The sequence below is a fragment of the Pelecanus crispus genome, chromosome 2, assembly GCF_030463565.1.
Source record: "Pelecanus crispus isolate bPelCri1 chromosome 2, bPelCri1.pri, whole genome shotgun sequence".
NCBI lineage: Eukaryota > Metazoa > Chordata > Aves > Pelecaniformes > Pelecanidae > Pelecanus > Pelecanus crispus.
In genome coordinates, this window is record NC_134644.1 from 166,272,805 (window position 1) to 166,299,281 (window position 26,477).

The following is a 26,477-nucleotide window of genomic DNA, read 5'->3' on the forward strand; positions in this document are numbered from 1 at the left end:
ACTGTCTTACAAACCACCTTAGGGGAGAGAGACCGAAGAAAAAAAAAGATCTGTAAAAGCAGAAACACAATAAAAAGAAAGTGAGATACAAAGTTGTCCTTGGAAGCGTCCCATGCATATTGAGAGATGTTTTCTCACTCACCTGAATTTGCAGCTCCCTGCTGTCTTCCCCACTGAGCTGCTCCTCCACACTAACCAACACACTATTTTCTCCACATACGATGCTGATTTGCAGCAGGGATTCAGAGCAGGCATTAGCGTGGCCATAACATCCCACATTTAATCGAGGTGTTATTATATGCTACAGACTCAATCAAGCAAAACATCTAAAGACTGGAACAACATGCAAACATAACCAGGAAGGATGGATGATAATAAGCCAAATCTTGGTCTACTTCTAGCAAAGAAATATTAAATAATGTTGGTATAAAATGGTGGAAAATCCTCCATTCATGGGAGGGCTTATTTTACCTGAATGCCAGATCTAGCAGTGTGGTGTTCTCTGGCCAGTACAAGATGCTTAAAAAGAAATTGCAGAGAAACCTCACGACTAAGAACATCGCTTGAGAAAGGACTGCCCTTACTCCTCAATAGGTAGAGACTGATTTAAATTTGAAGCATTAGGTTTCAGCTGCTTTCCAGAAATCTTTTCCCAGCATTACCTCTCTGAACATTTATGTTGTCCAATTAAATTTCAAAGCCATCTGTGACAAATATTTCTAGAACTGCTGCCTGAAATATCCTATCAGCAATGTGGATATTAGTAATATTAAATCTTTTGATACACGTCATGTTTGCATTATTCTGGTTAACTGATATCTAATTTTTATCTATTGGAGACAAGTCTTTATTACTTTGTAACTGTATCTCTTTTATTTGCCAGCATAAGTGACACTACTGTGATGACTAAAATACATGTCCAGATTGCAAATATGAAACCCTTATTGTACTTCAGCTCAAAATCACTAACAATTGCCATTCAAAACATAGTGTGATTCACAGGCACTAAAGGCACAGGTGCCACACAACCATCCCATAAAGTGACTCTCAGCGAATATTTTCCTTCCAAACATTTATCTGATACAGGCTGCAGGTCAAACCTTTAGTTACAAGTTCTCCTTCACCTCTGCTGGATGTGATAATCCTCCTTTTGTGTTTATTTTAAGCTGAATGATATTAATAGAGTGCATTTTACTTCCAACTGTTGATTCAGAGTTCCCCAAACTGCTGCATTAGAGATTTTAATCCAGCTCAGATTACCTTTATACACTCCTGAAGACCTCTTCTTAAATACATCTTTGTTATTCTGGATTAACAGCAATCTTAAACCAATGTGTTTATTAGCTATGCTTCATTTGAACTAATTTTAATGTGGCACGTAATCATGAAATTTGAATTGTTTTCATTTTTCCTGTATAAATGGAGTGCAATCCAATATCGAGTAGTTTTCCTGTGTCTTCATGATAAACAGAGCAGAATATAAGTTAAGAGACCGAAGAAATAAAAAAGGAAAGTCCTTGAGTATTAATTTCCTTACCTTTATTCAGTTCCAACATCTAAAGGTCATGTCTCTTTTTAAGCACACCATGATACACCAGGTCTAAAGAAATATTCCATGTTAATACGAAAATATGCCTGTGTGACAATTACATGCTTCATTACATTGCTACAACTACATTTGAAGTTCAGATTTACTGTATGTGGATTTAAGCAATCATGTAATAAAAATACATTCCATTTGCAACATTCCCACAGAGTAGGTACAATTGAAAATGTTCCCCCAAGCACACATGAAACCACGGAGATATGGAACAGTTAATATCAATTTACCTGATTTCTCTTGACAAAGGTGATTATCTTCAGAGCCTATATAAAACTGGAGGTTACCGCCAGGTCTTAATAATCACTTCGTGAAAGACTTTGAGTAGACAGGCTTGATAATCTTGTTTTAAAATCCTGTGAATATTGCTATCCTAATCCCAGGACTAACCAGAGGTAACAAAATCATAAGCACACAAAGTGCCCATTGAATCCCACATGGAAAGGTTCTGTGGCAGGTCAGGTGAGGAATGGAAGTTCCTTTTGGCAGTAATGTCTGGAACTGCGGAGCAGAAAGGATTTTTTTCCCTTTTAAAGGGACAGCTCATCTTACTGCAATTAGGCCAATGCCACCTTTGATGGCGAGAGATAGGGCAGGTTAAGCTCCTTTGGTAAAGTTTTAGCCATCCTTGGAGAAGTGGTTTAAACAAGGGGCATTGCCGAGAGAATGGAGAAGAAACCTGAAGTGCATCTTAAATATGTAGAAAATCAAAAGGAACAAAATGACAGTTAAAGCAGAAAATTGCCTGGCATTGTGGTTAAATGGCAAGGAATGAAGAGACATCTGGTCACAGCAATGACATAGGGCAATTTCAGTGATGATGAGTGAAGTTTAGTACTACCCAAGAGATGATCACTATTGGAAGCAGTAGGTGAATTTCTGCTCCCATTTACTCCTGTGGACTGCAAGTGATTCCTCTGAAATCCATGAGTTTAGATGCATCACTGTTAAAATAATCATCCATTCAGTAGTTTTGTCATAAGCCACCAAACACCTCAATGTGTGAATTCATTCAAAACCTTGTAACAATTAGGAAGAGGCAGCCTAAAAGGATTCATAGTCACTCCATGAAATTAAAAGGACTTTAAGGATCTGCACAAAACGTCAACAGAGAAATACTCTGACCCCTGTTAGAAAGGGAAAGGATAAAGCGGAGGCGGCAGATGAGATGCACAGGGCGGCTGCATACAAACTGTCTGCTGGGAATGGTCCCCAGCCTCTCCCCACTTTCCAGACCCTCCTTGGGAAACACTGGAGCTTCTGGTCAGGTGCACTCTGGGATTGTCCTTTCAACGTCCCGTTCATACCAATACTATTGACATTTAGATTGCAGGGCTCCCCAGCACTACTTAATTTACTATTGTAAGTATTGCCCGGGTAACTTGTGAGTCATCAGGCTTGTTTTGTTGTTGCTTCTCTTTGTTTAATCGTATTGTCCCCATCTTGCACTTCTACCAGTTAAGGCAAAGAGAGCTGTGATGTTACCCAAAGAAGGAAGAAACTTGCTGCAACGGCTAAAACGCTGCAACCTGCCAGCGTGTGAGATACGAGAAAGTGATTCTTCTGGTTTCAGATTCCAATCATATGCTCTGGGGGGGTCCTGGTTTCCCACAAAAAGATGTTTATGGGATGACGTTATGCATGTGGTAGGGCTGTGTCTCTGTCTGCCGCGCAATCCCGCCTTCACCAAGAACTTCAGAAGCTGGAAGGCAACTGCAGCCACATTTAACAGTTATAGCTGGTAAATATGATGCTTACATATGTGCGTGCACACACATGTACAATCTTACCTCTGTTTTCTTTCACTCTGTCTTTCATGAAATAGCATTATCCAGTGGGATGTCATTCCATCTAAAATTATCTATTTCTGTGTGGAAGTCACTGGTGTGATAAAAGGAAAATTTTCATGACTTGTGACTAAATGCTGCAGCTTGAGGAATATGGAAAGACCTTTTCTTTTACAAGACTTGCTTTTACTGATTTAATTACCCGTTGCTCAATATCTCATCAAGAAGGCTGGGATGAAAGACCTCTCTGTAGCGGCTGACAAAACCAGGTATAGCCAGGAAAATGCGTGCACTGGGATCAGTTCCAACCGTTTGATGTTTGGCTATGGGGATAATTTGACTTTCAGCAGGTTTTACCTCATGCTGCATTTTACCCTGGGACTCTGTAATTTTAACTTTCCTAGCTGCAGAGCGATGCTCAGGTGACCGGGGAGGGGGCTATTGTTCAGCCCCAACTTTGACTCTTGGGGACAATGCTGTGTTCTCACTCAGAGCATCACTCTGAGCAAGTCGCGTTCTCAGGAGTATAGTCTTTACGCACCTCCTTTTTCCACTGTCTCTTTGTGTGACAGCACCGTGTCTATAACTAGCATCCCAAAATCCAGAACAAGAAAAGAAGACATTTTTTAGCGTCTTCTTAGTAACACAGCATATGTGCATAATTCTTATAAATTACCAAATAAATGCATTCATTTGCTGAAGGCTACGGAGGGTAAGTCCCTGCTAATGCAATTTAAATAAACACGCATTCAAACCCAGCTGCCTGTGATTTGTCTGTAAGAGAGAGGACAGTGGGGCATGAAGTTCTAGGAAGCAGGGAGAAAGCAAAGTCTGAATGTTGGTGCTTTAGCTTTCTGTGGGTTGAGAACACAGTGTGGAAGCAATGCACTACTTCTTCCTTGTGGCTTTTTTCTTAGAAATTTTAAACACATGCTTCTACATAGTAGTTGCAATATGCATGAGCAACTGCAAGGGCTCCAGCTGTATGCTCTTGTGACCTGAGCCAGAGTCAGCGACCAGCACCCCCTCCCACCCGCTCTGTCCCAATCTGCCAGCGTCCTCAGGTGCGGCTACCCACCGCCCTGGCTGGAGGATAAACCATCTGTGCCCTAAAAGATGAGCTGCGGCACATGGAATGCTGTAGTACCTAAAGCGTCTTTCAAACCTCCCTATCTTACCTGCCTAGTAGGAAAACACATATCCAGCTCTGCCTCTCTCTCTTCAGATGCTAACATGCAATAGAGAATGAAGAACTGCTTATAAAAAAAGAAAAAACAAGAAAACTTAATCCAAGCTTGTTCCAGAGGAGCATGTAATAACATTTCTTTGTTACTCTTCTTTTAGAACAAAAAAAATTTCACGTCTTAAAGGGACAATTTTATACATATACACATATATAAAAATATATAAACATTTATTTATTCCTGTTCATAAAACTTCTTCCCCATTTCAGAAAATTTATTTAGAATTGCAAATGAATCCTGTTCTTTATAACATTTTTTCTTTACTTTTTCTATTAATATTATGCTAAGATTGGTACTAATGCCACAAACCCTCCTGAAAAGAATGAGCAATGAATCATCTACAAGCATTCATTTCACTGTTTCCAGTAAGAATGTTTTGTATATTTATTTGTCTAAAGTAATTAACACTTTTCTTTGAAGTGTCTGACATGGTAAAACTTTTGTGAATTCAAGCACATTCTTAAGAAAGGGAGGAAAAAGAGAGAGACAGGAAAAAAAGGGGGCATAGAAATTGTGAAAATATGCAGTGACAATAGGCATGAAGTTCTCACAGCTGATGTGGAAAAGGACTATGAGTTGCTTTTGTCATATTGCTTGTCAGAAACTCACCTCAGCTGGAAAATTAGAAAGACAATGCTTCTCAGAAACACTTTCTTTTCTGCCACCAGACCTTTGATTTACTTAGTAAGTGGGCCAAGGTTTCTGCACCAGGGACACCCAGAATTTCATCAGCTGAAGACTGCCATTGCTTGCCCCATGGAAGATGCATTAAGTGCATAAGAATTGAGTAGCTGGGTGCTACTCCATTCCTCAACAATGTTGTTGGCATATCGTGACAAGAAAACTTTAAGCAGAGGCAGATGAACTGCCTGGGTTGGTAAAGCAAAGCATATTTACTGAGATATTCTCACTGGACAGTCTCGAAGAGAACAAAGCCATTGCAATCATCTTTCTGCTGATGCCACCAAATGTTCATCCATAGCGTAAATATTTCTCCAGAAAAGCAGTGAGCACCACTGCTGTTGCAGTGACTGCGTAGCTCTGTTTTCCAGTCTATGAAGCAAAATGGGAACTGTGGGGAATGTATGGAATCTCAAAACCATTTAATCTCTGGTGCACTCCTGATGGTTTGGCTTTCTTCTCTGCACGTTACATACATCCCATGAGAGTTTTACAGACCCACGCAATACCTTGCACTTTGGGGCTTCCAAAGATGATAGTTAGTGATCAAACACTCTGCATTTGTAAATCTAGAGACTCATAAAGCTCATAAATCTAGAGACTCATAAAGAAGTTGCAGTAGTCCAGAACTTACTTAGAAAATATTTAATGATTTATCTGGTGTTGTTATTTCTGATATGATATGTGTCAGACACACAGCTGCTCCCATCAAACTTGCCAAAACATTCATAGCACATCTTATATCCCTTTCTTTTTCCATAATCCCTGGCCTATATTCTGCTGGCCGTCTGCATCGGACACAAGGAAGCAGGAGAGAAGCTGTGGTGCTGTCCCAAGCCCACAGGGCTACGAGCCATCAGGACCATATGCCTGAAAAAATCATCTTAGAGGGCAATTTCTTTAAAGGCAGTCGCTCTCCGGCTGCTCTGTGCCACAGGACTTGGCTTTCCTGATTCCTTGAAAATCAAAGCATCCTGAGAAGAAAGAGAAGGATATACTGAGAGACTTCCACTCCTGACACTGTTGCTTGTGCCATACTGGATGCATCAGTATTTAGCCTTTCTAAACTGTTAAGTCTTAGTTTTACTCTGCTCAGGCAGGGGAAAATTATATATGACCTCAGCAATCCCATATAGACATAAGCAGAGCCTGCAAGACGGGAAAACTCCCTGAATATAAGCAGGGCTTTGCCTGAGGATAGGCATCACATCTTGTTCCTGTTTTAGAATCCATTCCATAAAAGATCAGACCCAGCATCTTACTGAAATCCAGTGATTTGGCATGCTTATGTATTTGGGTGACAGCCAAGGGGAAATTTTAATGCAATATATTTCAGTTCAGGTGAACAAAAGCTGAGTGGTTCACCTGTTGTGTCTGAAATATTTAAATGCCATTGCTGTGGCTGTCTGCTTTTCTTTGCAAAAGAATTCTGCTGCGCAGTTGCTGTTCAGTTCAAACTGGGACATTCACTGCTAAGTCAGTAATGATAATGCATGGTAATATTGTCTATAAAAGGATATAAATACATTTGAAGTACCTTTGTGTTTGCAGAGAATAAAGAAAATGTTAGTGTTGTACATAGTCTTTAGAGATGTGTGGAAAACTGAACCCAAGAGATTCAAAATTCCACACTCTGGTGCACTAGTTTAAAAAAATACTGTTGATCTTTGGAAAAAAATGATAGAACTTGGCTGTAAAAGCCTGGCACAAACCCTATTTAAATTGATCCATTTAAAAAAGACAAACAGAAAACAAACCCACCACAATTGGATTAGTACTACAGGATTTTTTAAATTATTCCCAATTTACAGGGATATAGAAGTGGGATAAGAAACTGGAATAACTGCTGAATAATTTTTTACCTACCACAAAAATTTAAGAAATCTTTTTTTAGGTTGCATTCCAAGTGTTGAGCAGAGCTGATTCCTTGGTGACAATCATGATGCTGATGCTACAGTGAATGCCTTAAAAATATCTCACTGGGTCCAGCTATATTTTTGGGAAGAGGTAATGAGAGAGTCTCTTCCTGTCTCACTCAGGACAATTACCCTTCAGCCTTCTCTCCGAACTGATAGGATGGCATTAATCTCAGCTCATTTAGCTATCTGAAAGATGTGGTTTTGTCCAAGGTGGTCATCTTCAACTCTATAGTTAAGGAAGATGAGTTAGAGAAAGGCATCATCTACTCATCGCGAAAGACATCTAACAAGAACAGGAATTCGTATCTTCGACTCACATTGAACTGTTACATGACTGTTGTCACTGAGAGAAATCAAACCCGCTGTTCCTGATATAAGTCTGATACTGGTATGTATAAGATCTCAGTTCCCTGCCACCCCATTAAGAGCATTCTCATGGCATATTTCCAGCAGAGCCAAGTCCAGACAGGCTGTACAATATCCCTCTCCTTCCAATTTTCCTGCAATACTGTGAGCCAAGCAATGCTAGTTGTGCACATGTGCATGCACACTCAATGCCTTTTCCAAGGAAACACAGCAACTTCCAAACCAGCAGCTAGGAGCAAATAATGTACATGCCTGATATGTGTATATTTTAATACTATTAAAATACTATCCCTAACTGCAACTACAAACAGAACCATTTGTAGAAAAGATGTTTGGGATGAATTTTCCTCAGTAACACCCTCCTATTTGTGTAAGAGGGCAAGGCATTTTAAATAGTTCATACTGTCCCACAGTGTTGCTGGGAGGCAAGTGAGCAGCCTTCTGCTGGTTTTGCACTTCAGGCAGACAGACAGACAGACAGCTGAACATGCAAGGCCAAGACCACACAGAAATGCAGCAACGGAACCAGGGGCAGAACTCAGGAAACTGGACTCTCAACCTAACCCTGTAGCCAGCCATCACATGTCCTGCAGAGGATACTCAGAGCAGCCGTGTGCCATTACTGTGTTCTCTATATATTTTGTGTCCAACTTCATCAAATTTTAGCACATTAATGTCTCTAATTCAAATGTATTTTCCCCTAGTTTTCATTTTCCGACACACATATAAACAAAGCCATATAAATTACATGGTCACTAAATCAAAAGAAGTCACAAATAATGGGATCTACTGTGTGTTATATTATAACAGGGCTAGCTGTGGAAGCCAGATAAAGCCTACTTGTCGCTATAAGCTCAGCCCTACATGGGTGAAGTCAAAAGGATCTCTGCCGATGCTTTTGCTGGAGGCACATTTGACACTGTGTTCCTTGAATATGTGTGAAGATATCATGATTTAAATGAAAAGAAATTACTCCACATCATAATTGAAATTTCTATTTATTAATAAGTGGTGCAGTTTTTAAAGACAGAACATAAAAAATCAGTTAAGAAGTATTGTTTGCATAATATATTGAAATAAACATATTAAAGTTGTTCAAATATTGGACAGTGCCAGAATATAAATTACACATACAGTTTAAAAATTACAATAAATAATATTATAAAGAGCACTAAAGGCCACTTGTATAAAAGTTGTGTTCCCTTGTCAGCCAGAATCTGAAAAGCATCTTTGTAGCATGGAGAAAATTTCAGTGAGCAAGGCACAAATACTAGTAATAATAAGATGCCATAACTAGAAAACTAAAATGCAGTTGGCTATGTAACCTTCAGTCTCAGCCTGTTCTTGAGGATGGAAATAGGATCCAACTTCCAGTATTTTGCTTCGCTTAACTTCAGAGAAAAGCTACTAAAAGCTGAATTGGGAAGGATCAAATCTTACAGCCTAAATAATCAGAAGCAATAGAGATACCCAGGGTCTTCATTCCCACCGTACCCAGCTAAAATCACTTGAAAAAGGCCCCTTTTTCCTCTGCACCCTGAAACTGGTCTTCAAAAGTGAACACCCACATTCAGCTGGGCTCCTGTAAAAGTGATATCACACCAAAATCGCGACGTGCTGTAGAAAATTTAGGTTTGCAGCTCTTAGGCACCTAAAGCTTAGTGGTGGGGGCTGAGGGGTGCGAGGAATCAAGATCCAGATCTTTCTCACATGCTCTGCACTAAGCGGGACAAATTTGGTTCTTACATAGGCAGATGTGACGCTGCTGCAACAACTGGGCTCCCAGCAGGGCTGAATTTGCTCCTTAACCTGCATTTTCTGATTGCTTTAGGCTGTGATCGTGCAAACTGATTGGACCACGGTGCTCGCCTGAAGGCCACAAGTCAGCAGCCCCGCCACGCACAGGTTCAGGTGGGAACAGTTTGCCGTGCTGCTGGGCCACAATTTGAAGCAGAAAACTTTAAAACTATTTCCACTCTGAACCATAACAATGCAGCAAAGTTACAGACAAGAACAGAGCAAATATAGCCAAAGTCAGTTTAGGGACTTTTCAATCAATCTCTCCACATGCTGAATTCCCTTTTATTTCGATAGGAGCCAGACTGTTTAATTCAGTGCAGGGAAAAACCAAGGCAAGGATGACAGTCATTACCTGACTAGATCTTTTTTAAACGACCAACTCCTTACATGGAACATAAACCACGTTTTCTACACCTGCATACTTTAGCTAAACATTCACTTCTGCCTTAATGAAATATTCTCAGTCTGAATCTAAATTGACGAAGCCTGATTAATAATAATGCTGCAGAGAGGTACACAATGTAAACAAAGATTCACCTTTTCAAAAACTTACGGATGTGTGTCATTAATTAATGACTGGAGAATCCGCGTAAAAATGTAGCCAAGAAAAATGTCTCCAGATCAGTGCTGTCTTTCACAAGGAAATTCATACATAAAGGCAGATTAGGACCCAATCCTGCTCCCAGTTCATCAGTTTGAGACGGTTTCTTACTGACTTCAAGGAGGGCAGAGGAAAGCCCCACACCTTCTGATGATGAAAAACATCTCAAGCCCTGAAATGTATCCTTGGTCACTCGTAGGAGTTAAGAGTCAGCAAAGAGTGGATTCCAATGGTTAATTCTCTTTAATGTTAACTATATGTAAACAAAGTGTCAGTGTCAGTCTAGATGCTAGGAAGATCTGACCCAAACAAAATTGATAGCTGTTAAACTGAAATGTCACACACAAATAGAAGAAGGGATAAAACTAATCCATTCCTCGTATGAAGAGTACTATTAACCCAGATGCCTCTCTCAGATGAAATGGTGAATAACTGATTCCTTGTATAGGGTGAACCTACTCTGCAAAACAGGTCCTGACCTTTTAAATCTTGCCAGGGCCAATAATCACAGATACTTTATTTTGTTTTGTCCAGTATCCATGGCAGAAACATAAACCGCCCTTCCAAGGTTGATACACTTCCTGGACTCAACTTGAACTGGAGTCTGATGAAGTTTGTGTGCACATCCCAGATCAGGGATGGTCTTCAGATCTCACCTTGCTGGTGACATCTTTACACGTTTCTGTTGTCAGCACAGGCAGCAGAACTAATGCACACCTTATTTTTAATGCAGATAACGTAGCAGGCAGAGAGCTGCTAAGCACATCACCCTTCTGAACAGAGCAGTGACTGGTTTCAGTGCAAAGAAGTGTGTTAGAAAAAATAAATATTGAAATAAGCTAATCAGATCTTCCTTGAGCCTCTTCTTGGGTCTCTTGCAGAGGATCCAGAGATGTCCACTGCAGAGGGTCTTGCTGAGCTTACCACCAGTGCCATTTAAGAAGAGGCAGATGTTATCTGGCCAGTTAGCACATCATTAAATTTTTCATGATGTGGCTACAGATACTTGACCTGGGGTTTTTAAGCTGCATATAGTAAATTGGTGCTTACAGCCCATAGAAAATGCTAACTTGAAGGTAGTTCAGCTGCTAAGTGTACACAGTGCAGGGCAGCACAAATCCCACTTTCTCTGGGGCTGCACTCTGTGTGCAGGTAAAGACTCATCCAAGTCTCTGCCTTTGCTTGGATTTTCTCTTGGAATGAACATACCTTTATAATGAGGTGATTCATGGATTTTCAGCCAGGTTTAATACTGAGAAAAGATTCCCTTTATGTGACCTGGCATGGGAGATTAGAAACCTGAACTGAAGAATTTGAGGGGGAATTAGGCAGGGAAATGCATGGCATTCACAAACAGATTTCTCAGATTGCACTTGTTTTTTGGCTGCCTTGATTTTTGATTGCTCAGGTCTAGAAAGCTTTTCAAGAAGGGCCAAACTCAAATGAAATCCGTAGGAATGCCAGGCACTTGACATATAAGAAAAGTGAGGCAGGCTTGTCTAGCATATACTTACACCAATTTCAGAAGAAGTCTAACAATGTTAAAATCAGTTTTCATTCTTTTTCATTCATTTGTCATGTGAGGGTTAAATCTTACGAGTTGCCAAAAACAGGTATCAGAAAGCCTGAAGAAGGTGCAATACAGGTACTTCCAAGAATCACTGATGGCCAAAGAACTCTTCTCAATATGCCAAATTATAATGAATTACACTTTTGTCAGCTAGTTTTATTCTTTTCATGTTTAGCCATGAAACTGCACCAAACACAGATCATCTTTCAGGTCAATGGCTATTTTGTCAATTAAGCAATTACCAAAATTGTACCTCATGTCATCATAGTTACTGGCCTCAGAACAGCTCCATGGACTCAGCCCAGTCTTCAAAGGCTGTACCTGGTCTGCATTATTTACTTGAGTAACTACAGCAATTTGTTCTCCCTGCAGATCTGTCCCAGATCATGATTTAGCTGAAGACGCAGATGAAGTAGGAAGATCCTAATCCTTTAGATGTCTCTTTAAATAGACAATAAACTATGAAGATGAAGGCAATGCCTACATCTGGAGGAGAAGAAAAAGAAGCTCCCCGGATGGGAAGACTGTTATGGGATGTCAATGATACTGAGGAACCAACATGAAGTTTACTACAGTGGGCAAAAACCCAGCAAGGATTCTTCCATTGAAGTGCACTCTATCCAGGCCTGTGCAATACCCAGTTACACATGGGAAGCCCAGTAAGTTGTATCTCTTTCTTGTGCTCTGATTGGATGTGCCGATGATGTGCAGTTGTGCAGCTGCAGTATAATACAAGCAGTCACTAGAGAAAGTTCACTTTCTAACATCTCACATGGGCCAAATCCTTGTGTCTTTGTTGGTCAGTGCTCTAGCCATGGTAGTGAAGGCATTGTGTGGAGCAGTAGGGGTCATTCTCAACAGGATGTGGATGTGAGCCATGGTAGAGAGGTTGCACCTTGGATCAGTGGGGTAGGGGTGAGAGCCTTCCCACTGACTGTGGGTGTCTCTGATCATCTGACATCTAAGCAAGTCACCCTCTGTTCCCTTTGAAGTCAGTAGAAATGTGGTTATTATAGATAATTGAGTTAAAGATGAGATTAATCCCATCCTAAAGCTGATAAGTGCTTTGGTTCAGGTACCCTGTGCTCACCAACTGTACTGATTAGTCTTCCACCAGCTGTAAAGAGTGCATAGCCATCGAACTTGACATCAAATGGATGCTATTTTCATGGACACCAGGACTGACATCAGATGAGTCCTACATAGGATATTTGGACAGGTTTGTTTCCCTAGCTGTATAGATACTACATTCCCACTGTAGTGGTGAGATCTTCCAGGGGGTTGGATTATTTTCCTGCTCTCCCTCAACTTAATTTCCAATTCCCATGAAAAAATACTTGGCTGAGGCCTAGGGAGCATACTTATCCCTCTGTTGCTCAGGGACAGGTGACAGAAATGGTATTTATTTATTTGTACATTGATCTTAAATATGGCACACATGCATGGATTTCGAGCAGTCCATTTCCAAGAGAAACAGTAAACAGACAGGAACAGATCCTGGCAGCATCCCACATTGTGGAACTCCCAGGGAACAGAATAGCGATACTCTGCACATCTGAGGAACTCAAAGCGCTTGGCAAGTATTCATGAATTGTGCCTTATAACCTGTATATTTGTACGGAAGTATAACTCCCAATTAACAGATTGGGAAACTGAGGCACAGTTACATTATGCAGTTTACTTAGCAGCACGTAAGTCAACAAAAGAGTGGAGTGTATAAACCTGGACTTCCCTACACTGAACAACCTTATTTTTGGAACAGAAAGAAAATTTGGCCCCATAAGTAACAAATGGGCTGAGCAAAAGATTTGCTACAAAATAGCACTGTAGTCAGACTTTGAGCCATTTTATAAACACTAGTGGAGATTTTCAAAATAGTTTGAGAGATTTATATTTACATTTTACAACAAATAAATACCCATGATCAATCCCAGGAGGTGGCTTTGATAATTTTAACTTCTACCCCTAATTTCATTCTGACATTGTATTTCATGGGTAGTTGTAGAATAGATCACATGAGAAACATTTAGTTCACAAAACCATTTCAGTACAGTCATTTACTTTGACTCAGCTTTTTCCCTGCTTTGTATTACATGTTGTTGGCTAGGTTGGTCAGAGATTAATTTACTTATATTGGAAAATGGATTCAGACATTATGTTTCCACAAAGGGATATTGCTCCTGAAAATATTTTTACTTTGCTGCTCTGTTTACAAAATGTAGCAAGGACCACCATATCTCACCTGTTATCAATTCATCATTGCTGTATTGAAGAGTATCAGATAGATATGCATCATAGAAGAAATCAGCTGTACCATTTATATAGGGTAAAGTCATGCAAACCATGCTCAAAACTAAGCTCCTTAGTTTTGGTAGCATGAAAAAAACTGCATTAGTAAATTGTATGAAATGGTGCAGAATGACTACCACGAATACCACATGCATCTTATGCAGCCATTGGTGTTTTGAACTAGTAAGCTTTGGGTGTAGAGTAAGTGAGATATACAAAGTATGCTTACATTACATGGAGAAGTCAGCCAGTGACTGCCCCCACACAAACTTTTAAACTGGCTTATTTGAAGGGGTCCATATTGAGTCTGAAATCCCATCTCCTGTAGAAGACAAAGGCATAGAGCCACTTGGTGTAAAAGGGTCGGTGTCTGTGTCTGTTTCCCCCTCTGCTAGGTAGCGTTTCTCTCTCATCCACGCCGATCCCCCATTGGGGCCAAACGGGAAGTCGTCTCTGTCTTGGGAGATACTGAAGCCACTTGGGGAGCGCTCAAGTTCCTCATGGTTGACGGAGAGAAGGGATAATGGAGTATCGCTGTCTCTTGTTAAGCTCCTTCTCTGCCTTGGAGACACCTTATCTGAGTAAGGGCTTTGTAGATCTCCTTGAGAGTGGTAGCTAACCTGGGAGTCCATTAATGTAAATATAGGCAAAACTGTTGGCCTTTCTGCATATGAAGTTGAGGAAGGTGTGGCTTGCAGTTTGCCAGAGTTTTGCCCACCTGTTGATAAAGGTTGTGAATGAGTCATATGACCATGTGCTGAGAAACCATAAGGACTGACTTTGTTGACTGGAACCTGCTGGAAGTTGTAAGGAGTTTCATGAGCACACTGCTCAGTGTACTTATATATTATTGTTTTTAATTCAGAATACTTGTTTTCTTCTCTAGTCTCCTTTGCAGGAGAAGCAGTTTCTTTCAATGGACTTATCTCAGCAACTTGTATTTGCAGCTGTTCCATATGATGCATATGCATATCAACAAGAAAATCCAGTTTCTTCCCCATGTCATTAACCTGAAAAAATACCAATGTTATGATATTGTCTCAAGTCAGTCATTCAATTAAAGAGTCAATGCTCTCATAGGTGCACTGCCCGCAGCAATGGTGTGCTGCCATCTTTATTGGTCATGCAGATAATTATAGGATAATCATGACTTTCCCTTGGAAGCTGTACTGCAGTGAATGCCAGCTTATCCTCTAACTGCCTCAGATTAAGAAGACCCATCCCTGTGAACTGTGACAAAAAAATTCTTAACATTGCTGGATATTTGGCAGTCCAGCATCCAACAGCAGTCTACAACGTTATGACCAAAGTCTTGATACGATACAGTAAATAGCTATCACCAAAATACAACAGATGGAATTGCCTTTGCACACAGACCTATTCTCTAACTCTTAATAGTCCCGCAACATCAGGGTTAAATATCAGGACTAATTTCCTTTCTTTTTTGATAGTACTTTGTGCCTGAACATTTACATGTCATGAATGGAACTGACATGAATCAATGCCTCTTGCCTCCATCTTACTTAGTTATGTATTTAAAAATGAGAGTGTCATGACTTGCTAAGCCATAGGTTAGGATGCACAAAGAGGGTCCAAAAATACCTGTGGAGGCAGTCCTTTTGAGTGCCAGACCCTGCAAAAGAAGGTGGTGCTCACAGCAAAACACCAGACGTGATGAGTATGGAGTTTAAGGGAATGAAGAAGTCCCATCTAAACATGGTTAGGGTCTTGCTGCCATATATAATGATATTCATTCAGCAGTTTTTAAAATGCACACTTCCCAGTTAATTAAATTCTTTCATGAAAAACTAACAACATAGTTTTGTGATCATTAGTACAAGATCTGTGTGAGTCTTGATCACCAACAGTACAAATCGGCCTGGGTCAGCCAAAGACTCATACAGAATTTATGTCAGCTTTACCATTTCTGTACAAGCATCTCAGCCTCCATCATTGTCATGAAATTACATACCTGTCGTTCAACTTTAACAAATTTCCCCATCATACTTTGGTCTTCAGTATCTGCTGTAGATGCTTTGGCTACATATGGATCATTTCTATAAAGAATTAATAACTATTAGTGTTCAACTTTTCTTTGCATTACAGTAAGTAATTTATATCAGAAAACAGAATTATCTTCTTGGTGGTTTATTCATATAGCTCCTCAGAGCCCCATTCAAGAAAAGACTGAATTTAGTTATTTATCATACAAACAGGAGCAAAAGTCTATTCTATGTGATTCCAATGTGTTTCTAAAAAATGTATTCCTGATTTTTAATTCAAAATTAAGATAAAGATTAAGAAAAAACAAAAGCAAACAAAAAGTTCAAAATGAAAGTGAAATGAATCTCAGACTTGGTTGAATAATTTCAGGTTTGTGAAAAACGTTGATATAGTCTAGATGGTGGGTCTACAGATGGCCATGTGTTATTAAATCTAATTCTTTACAAGTAGTGTCTTTGAAGATTGACTCTGAGTTTCAAGGCTGAGTGGTTTTTTTTTTCTCAACTTCATTAAACCAAATAGTAAGTGGCAGAGACTGGAAATGCTGAAAAGAGACAGTCTGGCCTGGAGATTTAAAGTAGATTTCAGAATAAATTTTCTTCTATGTAACTTCCTACTTCCTACTATTAAGTTAAATGTTTATCAATAGGTTTCCAAACCAACCTCAAAGGAATCTATATCTTTCCATAATGTATGTCAAAGTCTAGAAAAACAATTTCTAAGCTCTTGTTCTTTAAGATGACTTAGAACAAAAACACCCTAAAACTTTTGTTTTAACAGGTCCAGTTCTTCTCTTTCTGACAAAATTCAAAATATAGCTACGAATATATCTTACTAAAGCAGAAACTGTAACTAAAACATGTCAGATTTTTCACATTGGGTTACTGATGATATGGGTTCATTCAAATTTTGCAATCTGCTTTGTTTCCCAGATGATCATTGCCTCTTCCATATATGTAGGTCTCTGTCTTCACATTTACATGTTTTTAGATTTTTCACTGGGTGGGATAAGCCAGATAGAGCCAAGTTAATTTATTTTCTGTAAGATTACTTTTGTTCTAAGCAACCATAACAGCTTTGGAGACAGATTGCGATGGTCTCCTGTGGTTCTTCATCGGTATTTATTGACAGATTGATAGTTGTAAATAACAGAAGAAATGTCATTTATTATTGTATTCTTGCTACCAGGAATGCAGCAATACAATAACATGCTGTAACTTTCACACCCAGAAACCTGGTATTGCAATTTATTTTCAGTAATTCTCACCAATCATTGGTTTGAAAGCAGCATCATTAAAATGCCGTGCTTGCTATTTGGTGGGGGCTGTAACGAAACTTTTTTCACTTCAGGAAGATAACTGCTTTACCTTCAAACTGTTGGTGATTAGTATTGAGTCTTTAAGTGGGTTTACTAGTTGAATGTTAGAAATTCAGCACATCAGCAATCAAATGTACATATTTCCTATAAAATCACATTCACAAACCATGGAGAAGCTGAGCTAGACGAAGAAGCCATTAAGTTTAGATTTCCATCATACATTGTTCTTAGGGAAGCTAGTGTCTTTCTGGCTCAACATTTACACATATGTATCTTGTAGCAACGTATCCTGTCAGTATCATTACTATAACAGTGTACTGTCTGGATGAATGAAGGGCATGCTTATTAGTATGAATAAACTTTTTATTTCTGTTTTAGTCTGTGCAAAATACTAGGCATAAAACTTCACCTGGGAGACTGTTGTGAAGGGTAAGAAAAAGCTCCTCCCTTTTGGGATTTCTTATGCTTGGGAGTAGATGGAGGTCCAGGTGTAAAAATCATATCTACTCTGAAAAAAAGAAAAGTGCAACTGCATAAGTCCATCTCGAAATGCTAACACATGATAGAAAATGCTATGCATCCCTGCAGCAAACAGTAGCAAAGATTTAAAAATGACATATGTTTTGATTTGATAATATATTGAGGGTCATGATGTGTTTGTTCTGTTCTGGGTCCACAATCAATACGCTGAATTGTAAATACCTGGTAATTTCATGGTAGTTAAGTAATTATCTAGCTCACTGTTTCCAAACTTTGACATTTGAAACACAAGACTTCATTTCCTTCAAAGGAACTAAATAGCGTGATTGTCAAAAAACCTCCAGTAACATCTGTTCCTAAAAATATCAGGAGAGACCCATCAGGTTTTGTGCTGGATAGTGAAAATCAGAATTTGGCAAAAGTTGGCAATTCTTGATACTCTTAATAAACCAATGCCTTTCTAGCAGTTATTGTGCCTAATTATCAGTATATTTTTTTTTGTCTTTACTAATTATTCTATTGGTTTGAAAAATATAACTATAAATGAGGTTCCACTAGGAATCCTACTTGACTTTTTATTTGGAACAAAATCAAAAGGATTGTTTGGGAGGCTCCAGCATATTTAATTACACACTTCTATTATATCAGTACATTCTTTCATTTGTCATATCCAACTGCTCAGGTGTAAGCAAGCCTCTGTTCATTCAGCCCATACACCAAACTGACCAGTATCAGTCAGCACTAGTCCACAGAGCAGTTATCTGTGTTATCAGACAATCCACGCAGGTACATTGCATAACTTCATGGTGCCCTATGGAGTTTTGAAAATGGAACTTAAAAAAGCTCAAGGCAAACCTCATAAAGCTAGCTAGATATTTTCTAGGCACCCAAGCATTGCTGGGCCGTCAGTCAATGTCTCATCAAACTCCTATGGCATCTCACTATTCATAGACACAATGAGCAGTACTCACCTCCCTGGTCTTGTCCGAATACAATCAGCAGAGATCCAGTCAACACAGTGAAGAAAATTTAGGGGAGAGTAAGGGAGATTCAACTGATCAAATGAAGGTATCTGGTTTAAGCAGGGATTAATTGTGCCATAAAGGCTATTAATTATGTTCACTAGCTCTCTGTTAACTGTAAGAGGAATCTCACATGGCTTGCCAGGATTATGTTTTTTCTTCAAAGACCTCTAAAAAGGTCTTCCCTGTATATGTGCAAAATGGCTGTTGAAATTTTGTGGTTCTTCCACTACTGGTGATTCTTTATACTGGGGCAAGGCATTGCTGAGCTGAACATCACAGGGCTGAGGCTGTGCTGTGATTCTCACCCTGCCTCACCTGCCATAACCACTGCGTGAGATGGGCATAATCATGTCAGGCACCTTTACTGCTGCTAGGACTCAAACGAGTATCTGAGAGGTGCTCTGCTGTCCAAAATCACACAACACCTCAGTGTGAGGTAAAGGAAGGATCTCCAGCATAAGGTGTGTAGACTCAACCGCAGATAGGTTCAGATTTCTAACATCATGAGGCGTCCTCAACTTCCTGAGTTCAAAAAGGTACTACTGCATTGAAACCTAAGCTCATGTGATGCAGAGCTCATTTTATAGAGTAACAATAGTGTTTTGTGGTATATAATTAAAGAGAGAAGCTCTTCTAGAGCAATAATAGTGAGGTAGGAACCGGACATGTTATATACTTGAAAATGAGACAGTCCAGTACGTGGAAAAACACTTTGAAATATGAAATTATGAAGTTCAACAGAAGGACCCGAGCAGCCTTACAAAGTCAAGGTAAGTCTAGATAAGGTCCAAATGTGCAGCAAGAGTTTCACTCACTCAGCCCATTCTTGAGAGAAATCAAGGTTATGTCTGCGTGGCATTTTGCTGTTCAGAGTGATTGGGGGTCTCAGGGAATGTGGGCAGTGTTGTGCTGAGCCTGAACTAATACAGCTACATACATATTCGCACATGTTCTCTTAAACCCAGACAAGCTTACTAGCTCAAGCTCTGACCCGCACCCATGGTTCAGGATGCAAGCAGCACTGATTTTTGTAGACATGCGTCAAAAGCACATTGGGATGAACCGCTTCTGTGAGGGTAAACAACTGTGGTAGCAGATTACACCTGAACAGTCACAAAGGCCTGAAATTCCAATTTTATTCATATAGGTCAATTTACACCTGAGGGAAGGGGATGTATATCCCTCTGATGTATTTTTGCACTTGTATGAGAATTTGTACCAGGCACAGGTCAGCAGATAATCCAGCCCAAAGAAAAGCTCATGTAGAGCAACTGTTGCTTTTATTTATCGTCTGTAAAAATGGGAGAAGGGGAGAAACTTGACTCTAATCGAGTAAGGCAACAGTCAAGAAAACCCACAGGATTTTTTACTCATATATCCTTGTTCTAAATGTGAGCCAGTGGTCTCTGCTGCTGCTGGCTGCTCACTTGCCTTTATTCTTTGGGGAAAAGGCTTTCTTATTGACCGGCTACACTATGCAGACATAGCTTCTGTGTGGCCTTGTATGCAAATAGGCCTACTAAGCTTTTATTTTGCCAGCACAGCTATACATTTTCCCCATTTACCAGAGGATTCTTACCTTGCCTGAAGATATTTTATTCTGGAAAGCATATCAAGATGCCCTGCTGAGTATTGCTCTATCACATCCTTTACATCATAAGGCCTCAAAGTCTCCTTGAACTTTTTTTTATAGAGACGAAACTGTAGTATTCTGCATAATAAACAGAAAAATTACTAACTTATTACATAAATTCCATAATGATAATTTGCAGTTTTATCAAATAATTGATAAATATTCTGGATGTTTGGAAATTGAGCATGTTATTTCAAAACAAGGCAATAAAATATAAGCAGAAAATCTGTAATATCATACCACATTTGTAAATATATAATAGTTGGCTTTTCATAGTTAATAGGCTAAAATGAATTATACACACAAAATCTCTTTTTCAGCACTATCATCATAACTAGAAATGGTTCAAAGCTACAGAATCATATGTTGAATTTGATTTTGAACAATGCAAGTCACAGGAGATTTTGAAATTGTGAAGCTGAAGCTGCTTTTTTATGCTTCAGTCTATTATAAAGTTAATTTAGAGCATATATAATGCTGAATCATTTTCAGCTTGATTTTCATTGTGCGCCTAGGAAAGTTTTGGATAGAAAATTTTAATTAGATAGAATTGTGGAAGTTAAGAAGTCAGCAGCAGTTCAAGTTGTAGAGAAAAGAAAAAGTGTTAGAACTGCCTGAAGTGTCCTTGAAATAACAGCACTATAACATTATTGTTGTTGTTGTTGTTTTGCTGTTATTATTACTATTATTGTAAAATGTCCTAGTAATTAATAACAGAATTCTTATAATAAGGACCAGTGTTGGCCAGAGCACTTGAAAATTATTTAGCATTCTTCTTTTTAATTCTTTTCTGTTTATGCATTAGTTTACACTATTATATCTTGGTAGATTAAACAAATACACAAGAAACATATATAAAGAATGAAAAGCATTTTATTTCTTTAATCTGTCTTAGGCTTGGGATCCAAGGGTTTGCTTCCTCAGTAGAATGTCCATGTTCTTATTGGTCTGAATTGGGGAACTGCTGTTGTCTGTTAAGATTCTGACCTGTTTTTTATTCAAGGTTGGTGAGTTCTTTTAACCCTTTTAAAATCTGTATAAAATTTCATTTAGCAAAGATAATTCTATTATGACTTTTTAAGGGTTTTTGATGCTTTAACTCTGTTGATTATAAATCTTTCAAAATTTCAAAATTATACCTATGCCTATTATAGCCAAACTATATTTGATACCAGCAAAACTATACTAAAAAAAACCCCAAACCATAAATGAAAAATAGGAATCATGCTGTTAGCAATTTCAATTTCAAATCTCCTTGATCATGACCCTGAAAACTCATTAAGTGGTTTTGTCTGTAAGAATTACTTCCTATTAGCATTCAGGGTCTGGGTAAACTATACAAGAAAGGGAAAAAAAAAAAAAAAGCTTGGCTCGTGATTGAGTTTAAAGGGAAATTGCATGAATCAATTAGCTTTGCACAGAATGTGGGAAAGGAAGTTTTGCAAAAGTAATAATAGCGTGTCTCATGGAGGTGGGGCTGGAAAACAGGACAGATGTATACTCTGTGTTTGAAAGCAAGCTGGTATCAGGGAAAGAAGGGGAAAACTGTGGAGGAAGTAGGGATGAAGAAGCTTCCAGCGGGAGGGAAGCAGTCATGGGTAACATGAACAAAGCCTGTGGGCCATGGTTTTCATCAGGCTTGAGAAAACTTGGAATTTTTAATGACTGGTTCTCCTGCACCCAACTGGAAAAGAACCAGGAGAATATATATTATTGTTATATACATATATGTTTACATACTTATAACCATCTTCCTTGATGCTTTTCTAAGAAGATAATTTTGGGGCACTCCAGACTTGCAGTATTTCACCTGAAAGGTAGTAACTCCCTGGCCCAAAACTTAGCAACTTCTGGAATAAAAAGCAATTGCAATGGAAGTAGAGTATTTTCCTATGTGGGCATTTTTCAAGGGAAGAGAGTAAAAAACTACTGAGTGAAGGAGTAACAGAGCATCATGTACTTGATATTATCAAGCTTTACTAGGAGTTTTCTAACCCTAGGGAATCTCTCTTGTGATACGAAAATAGAGGTGACACATGTCAAAAGCGGAAGACTGCTGAAATGGAGACCTCCTCATCTATTAAAATATGACAACTGAAAAGTATATTGCACACATATAACTGTGAATAAAAAAGAGTTGAATCAGCTCAGAGTTTATTGTTAAGCGAAAATTGCAGTTTTACATAAGTACTACAGTCACTAAATTGAGCAAGATACTATATTTATAGCATATTTTAATGAGGAACTGTATACAATATTATTTTACAATAATATTTTGGACCATCTTGCAAAAATGGTGTGGTCAATGTTACTGAAAAACATTTTCCTTTCTGCATATTTTCAAAGAGGACTTTAAATAGGGTCTGTCTTGTGCTTTTCAATATACTAGAATTATCTAAGCTATTGTATTAAAAAAAGTAGTAACAGCAACAATGAATCAACATGTAGCAACATGGTAATGTGTTTTCCTGAAGCATAAACATTCAAAGTCAAAGCAGAGCATTGAGGAGCATCAGAGACATTTACCTGACAGCTCGGATGGCTGTCTTGAATGTGGGGATCATATCTTCCATAAGAAAGTCGCTACTGTCACCTCTCTCTTCTGCCATCGGTTCTCCTGTCCCTGCATCTGCAAAGCAGGTCAAAAAAAGCTGTGTGAACATCTGACCACACAATGGATAGAGGTAGGTCTGACTGACTAAAGCTCTACATAAAGTAAATGTAATTTAGTAAAGGAATATCTCTTGCAGGTTCCTCTTTCTCTGGTCAGCTCTTGAAAGGGATTTCATAATTCTGCCAGGACAGCTGTAAGATGCATTATATGAGGGATGTCCTCTCAGATTCCAGCATTTCTAAAACTTGGGAACTTTCCTTCCTTTCCAACAGATTAGGAGCTTTTACAATGATAAAGCTTTGCCAAACTTATTTTACATAAGGCTAAATAAAACAGGTATAGAAGCTACAGTCCAAGTTCTCCTCCCACTTGCACTACTTGGAGCTCATGTAGCTTCGTGGAAAAGGCTAATCAAGTTCCTGGTGTGGACACCCAGACTACATCCATGGTAGTCTTTCCAGCATGCACTGATGCCAGCTGGCACAATAAAGGAGAAACTGTCATTTAGAGACCATTTAGACATTATAGGCAAGAAGAGGAAAATGTGTGCTCAGGGAAGCTGAGAGGAAAAATGCTCTATGATGTTGCATGGACACCCAATGGAAATCTGCTGAGGGGCAGCAGTCTCAGGGAGAGTGGGAGGGAAGAAAGAGTTGACTCTATAAAACAAAGTTTTAAGAGATTGCAATGAGGAGATATTTGAGATGCCTGGACACAGGCTAGTGCAGGGCTGGATGCAGGCTAGGAGGGAGCTACCTTAGCACACATCCCTGCTGATAAACTGAGCCATGTCGGCATGTGCTTTTATTTGGGATATAGATGCACTGCCCAGTGTGCTCTCTTTTTTGAGGTCAAATAGGTTGATTCCACCACTGGCCTTATCCCATATCAATTGTTGGTTTTATGGAGGGCCATTGTCTTATTTCAAGCACTGTGTTGCCTGGACTCCAGCATTCATTTCCTGGAGCTTCCCCAAACGTGCCATGTAAAACCAGGGACTGGCCATGCTTCGCCTAGAAAGTCAAAAACCTTCAACAGAAGATGCAGAGGACCAAAGTAAAATGGGGAAAATAGGGGATGGACAGAAACAAATCAACACAGATGGGCTACCTTCTGAGCTTTGCCAAAAAGCGTACGCTTTCATTCGGAATGCAGTGCGAAAACGCTCCTTATTATTCAAGACAACATTCTTAGGCTCTTTTGAAGGACTTTCTTCAATGGCATCTACATTCAGAGGGGTAAATAGCTTTCCTTTAGTATTGGTACCACGAACCCGATCCAAGAGACCCAGCTTTTGGCTACAAAATAAGCAAAAGTAATCATTTTCCTCCTTTGTACACTTTTAACTTGCTTTCATGATGCTTTAAGTATATAATGGGCTAAATAAATGTTTTGTACACAAGGACACTGCTGGGGCTACCATAATACATCAATGTCTTTGTAAGCAACAGCTAAGCTCCACAGATAATTAGCTGCTTTTTACGAGCATTTTTTGTATCAACGTTGAAAATGTTACCAGAGGGTCATGCTATCCTCTCTATGTAATGTATCACAGTGCTTCAGCTCCAGTAGCATGTTTGAAGCATTACATTTATCATTAAGAAGAGAAACACCACTACTTGGGCAGTTATACTGTCTAATGATAAGGATGCTTGGCCTTTCCTGTTCAGTGCTTTCTTTAACTACTGGGTCTGTGGCAGGCTACTAAATGAGTAACTCATGTGCATAGCCAGGACTAAGAGTCAGATGTGCTGTGAACCAAATAAATTACCAGTAAAACACTGGAAAGGCATTGCCAAGCAATTACTAGGTACATGGTAGGGCAGGCTACCCAGTTCTCTCCACCATTCACTTTCAGTCATCTCTCTCTATACTAGAAACTGAGGTGACCTGTACAAATCGTAGTAAAGTGACATATTTTGTTCCTCTGATGATTCCTTGCACTGTCCTCTTACAGATTTACTGACCTAAGACGTTTTTCCTTCAGTGACAACATAAGGCTAGAATTGCATCTACTTGCCATCTTACCAGCATTAGTAACCCTTCTGACAGCCTGATGACTGTAACAGTCTTAAATGCAATTACTAATACCACTGAAAAGAGCAACAAAAGAGGAATTTGCTACTGAGTGTATCAGTTTAAATATGCTCTGAACGCTTCATAGGTGAAAGATGGCATAATGATTTGATTTGCTTGTTCCCTTTGCTGCTTAAATATTTGTCAATTGCACATTAGTTACAAAAATGTGGGGCTAAGCCATGAGAAGAAAACCTGCCTTTTAATCCATTCCTGGATGCTGTGGTGTGGGACAGCTCTGGGGAGAGATGAATTGTGCACACAAGGTCAAGAGGCGCTTAGGTGCAGGAGAGAAAGGCAGGCAGGTTGATCTGGGGCAGAGAAGAAGCCACTGCAGCTATCAGGTTGCTGAGAGCCGCAGATGGGAGCAGAGCTGGAGGACAAACAGTAGTGGTGACCAGAAGACAGAGATTTCATAGGTATGCAGAGAGGTGTCTATGCGGTATGCGCAGCTGAAGCCACTGAACTCGCTGGCAGGAGAGACAAGTGTGGGGAGAGTCCACCGTGCAAGGACATAGTGGACAAAGATGGAGACTTGTGTCCAGACCTTGTAAGTGAAGGGTCTCACTCGCAGAACTACATATTCTCTATTTAAGGAGTTATCTTGGTCAGATGGATTATTTTTGTGTTCTAGCATCTCTGGTGTCATTGGTGCACCTCTTTGAAAGAAGGATTTATTTCTATCTCAGAGCTGTGTATCTGGCTGTATCCCTCCACAAGGGACGTTCTTAGGATGTTCCTCTTAAAATGATGAAGGTAAGATGGATTTAAAGATATATATGATGACTTTGCAGCTTTCATAAGAGTGGTAACTCTAGTAGGAATACTGCAGTTTACAACATACAAAATTACTGCGTGATCTGAGCATTGAACGTCACAGCTGTTGCAGGCTTCTGTGTGTTTGTTTTTTTAATATGAATTACTGGGGCCCTCATCTCTACTGTCTGTTTCTGATTAATATATCTTTGACCCAGAAAGTAATGAAATATGGGCTTCCCTGTCACAAAAGATGGAAGCACTAAACCCTTGTGTAGGATGTTTTTTCAGGCCTTCTGAATTTTCTTGTTGACAACGTGACAATACTTGTGAATGCAATTTCTGCAGCCTAGTAAATTCAGATACTTGTCCTGTCCTTGTGTGTATGAAGTGCATATGTGTGTGCAAGTATGGAAGTAGCAACTAAGAAGGACTTGTATGAGTATAGAGACACACAGCTGGTCCAGCATCACCAAGACTGAAGTCAATTATGTGAGAAGATAAAAGCATGGATTTGAATGAAGAATTAGAACAGTCTAAGTGAATGGTATTAATATTACCCAGACTTTGCCCTAATGCAATTTCCTGAGGAATTCATGGCATGGGGGAAAGACAAACAAAGCACAGACAAATGTATGGAGCAAAAATCAGGGATTACTTCCTTCTTTGTAGAAAAGTATGAGATGTTACTTATTGACATCTGTGGCAAATTAG

At 39.3% G+C, this 26,477-nt stretch overlaps 1 protein-coding gene across 1 annotated transcript in view; it reads right to left on the reverse strand.

The window, feature by feature from the left end:
- Positions 1–14,129: 14,129 nt before the first annotated feature.
- Positions 14,130–26,477, reverse strand: part of KCNQ3 (potassium voltage-gated channel subfamily Q member 3) — a 202,150-nt gene continuing 189,802 nt past the window's right edge. The window contains exons 10-15 of the mRNA XM_075705358.1: positions 24,042–24,229; positions 22,844–22,946; positions 20,264–20,395; positions 17,589–17,687; positions 15,830–15,914; positions 14,130–14,867 (exon numbers count right to left, since the gene is read on the reverse strand). Of these exons, the coding sequence (XP_075561473.1) occupies positions 14,130–14,867; positions 15,830–15,914; positions 17,589–17,687; positions 20,264–20,395; positions 22,844–22,946; positions 24,042–24,229 (1,345 nt within the window). The remainder of the gene's footprint in view (positions 14,868–15,829; positions 15,915–17,588; positions 17,688–20,263; positions 20,396–22,843; positions 22,947–24,041; positions 24,230–26,477) is intronic.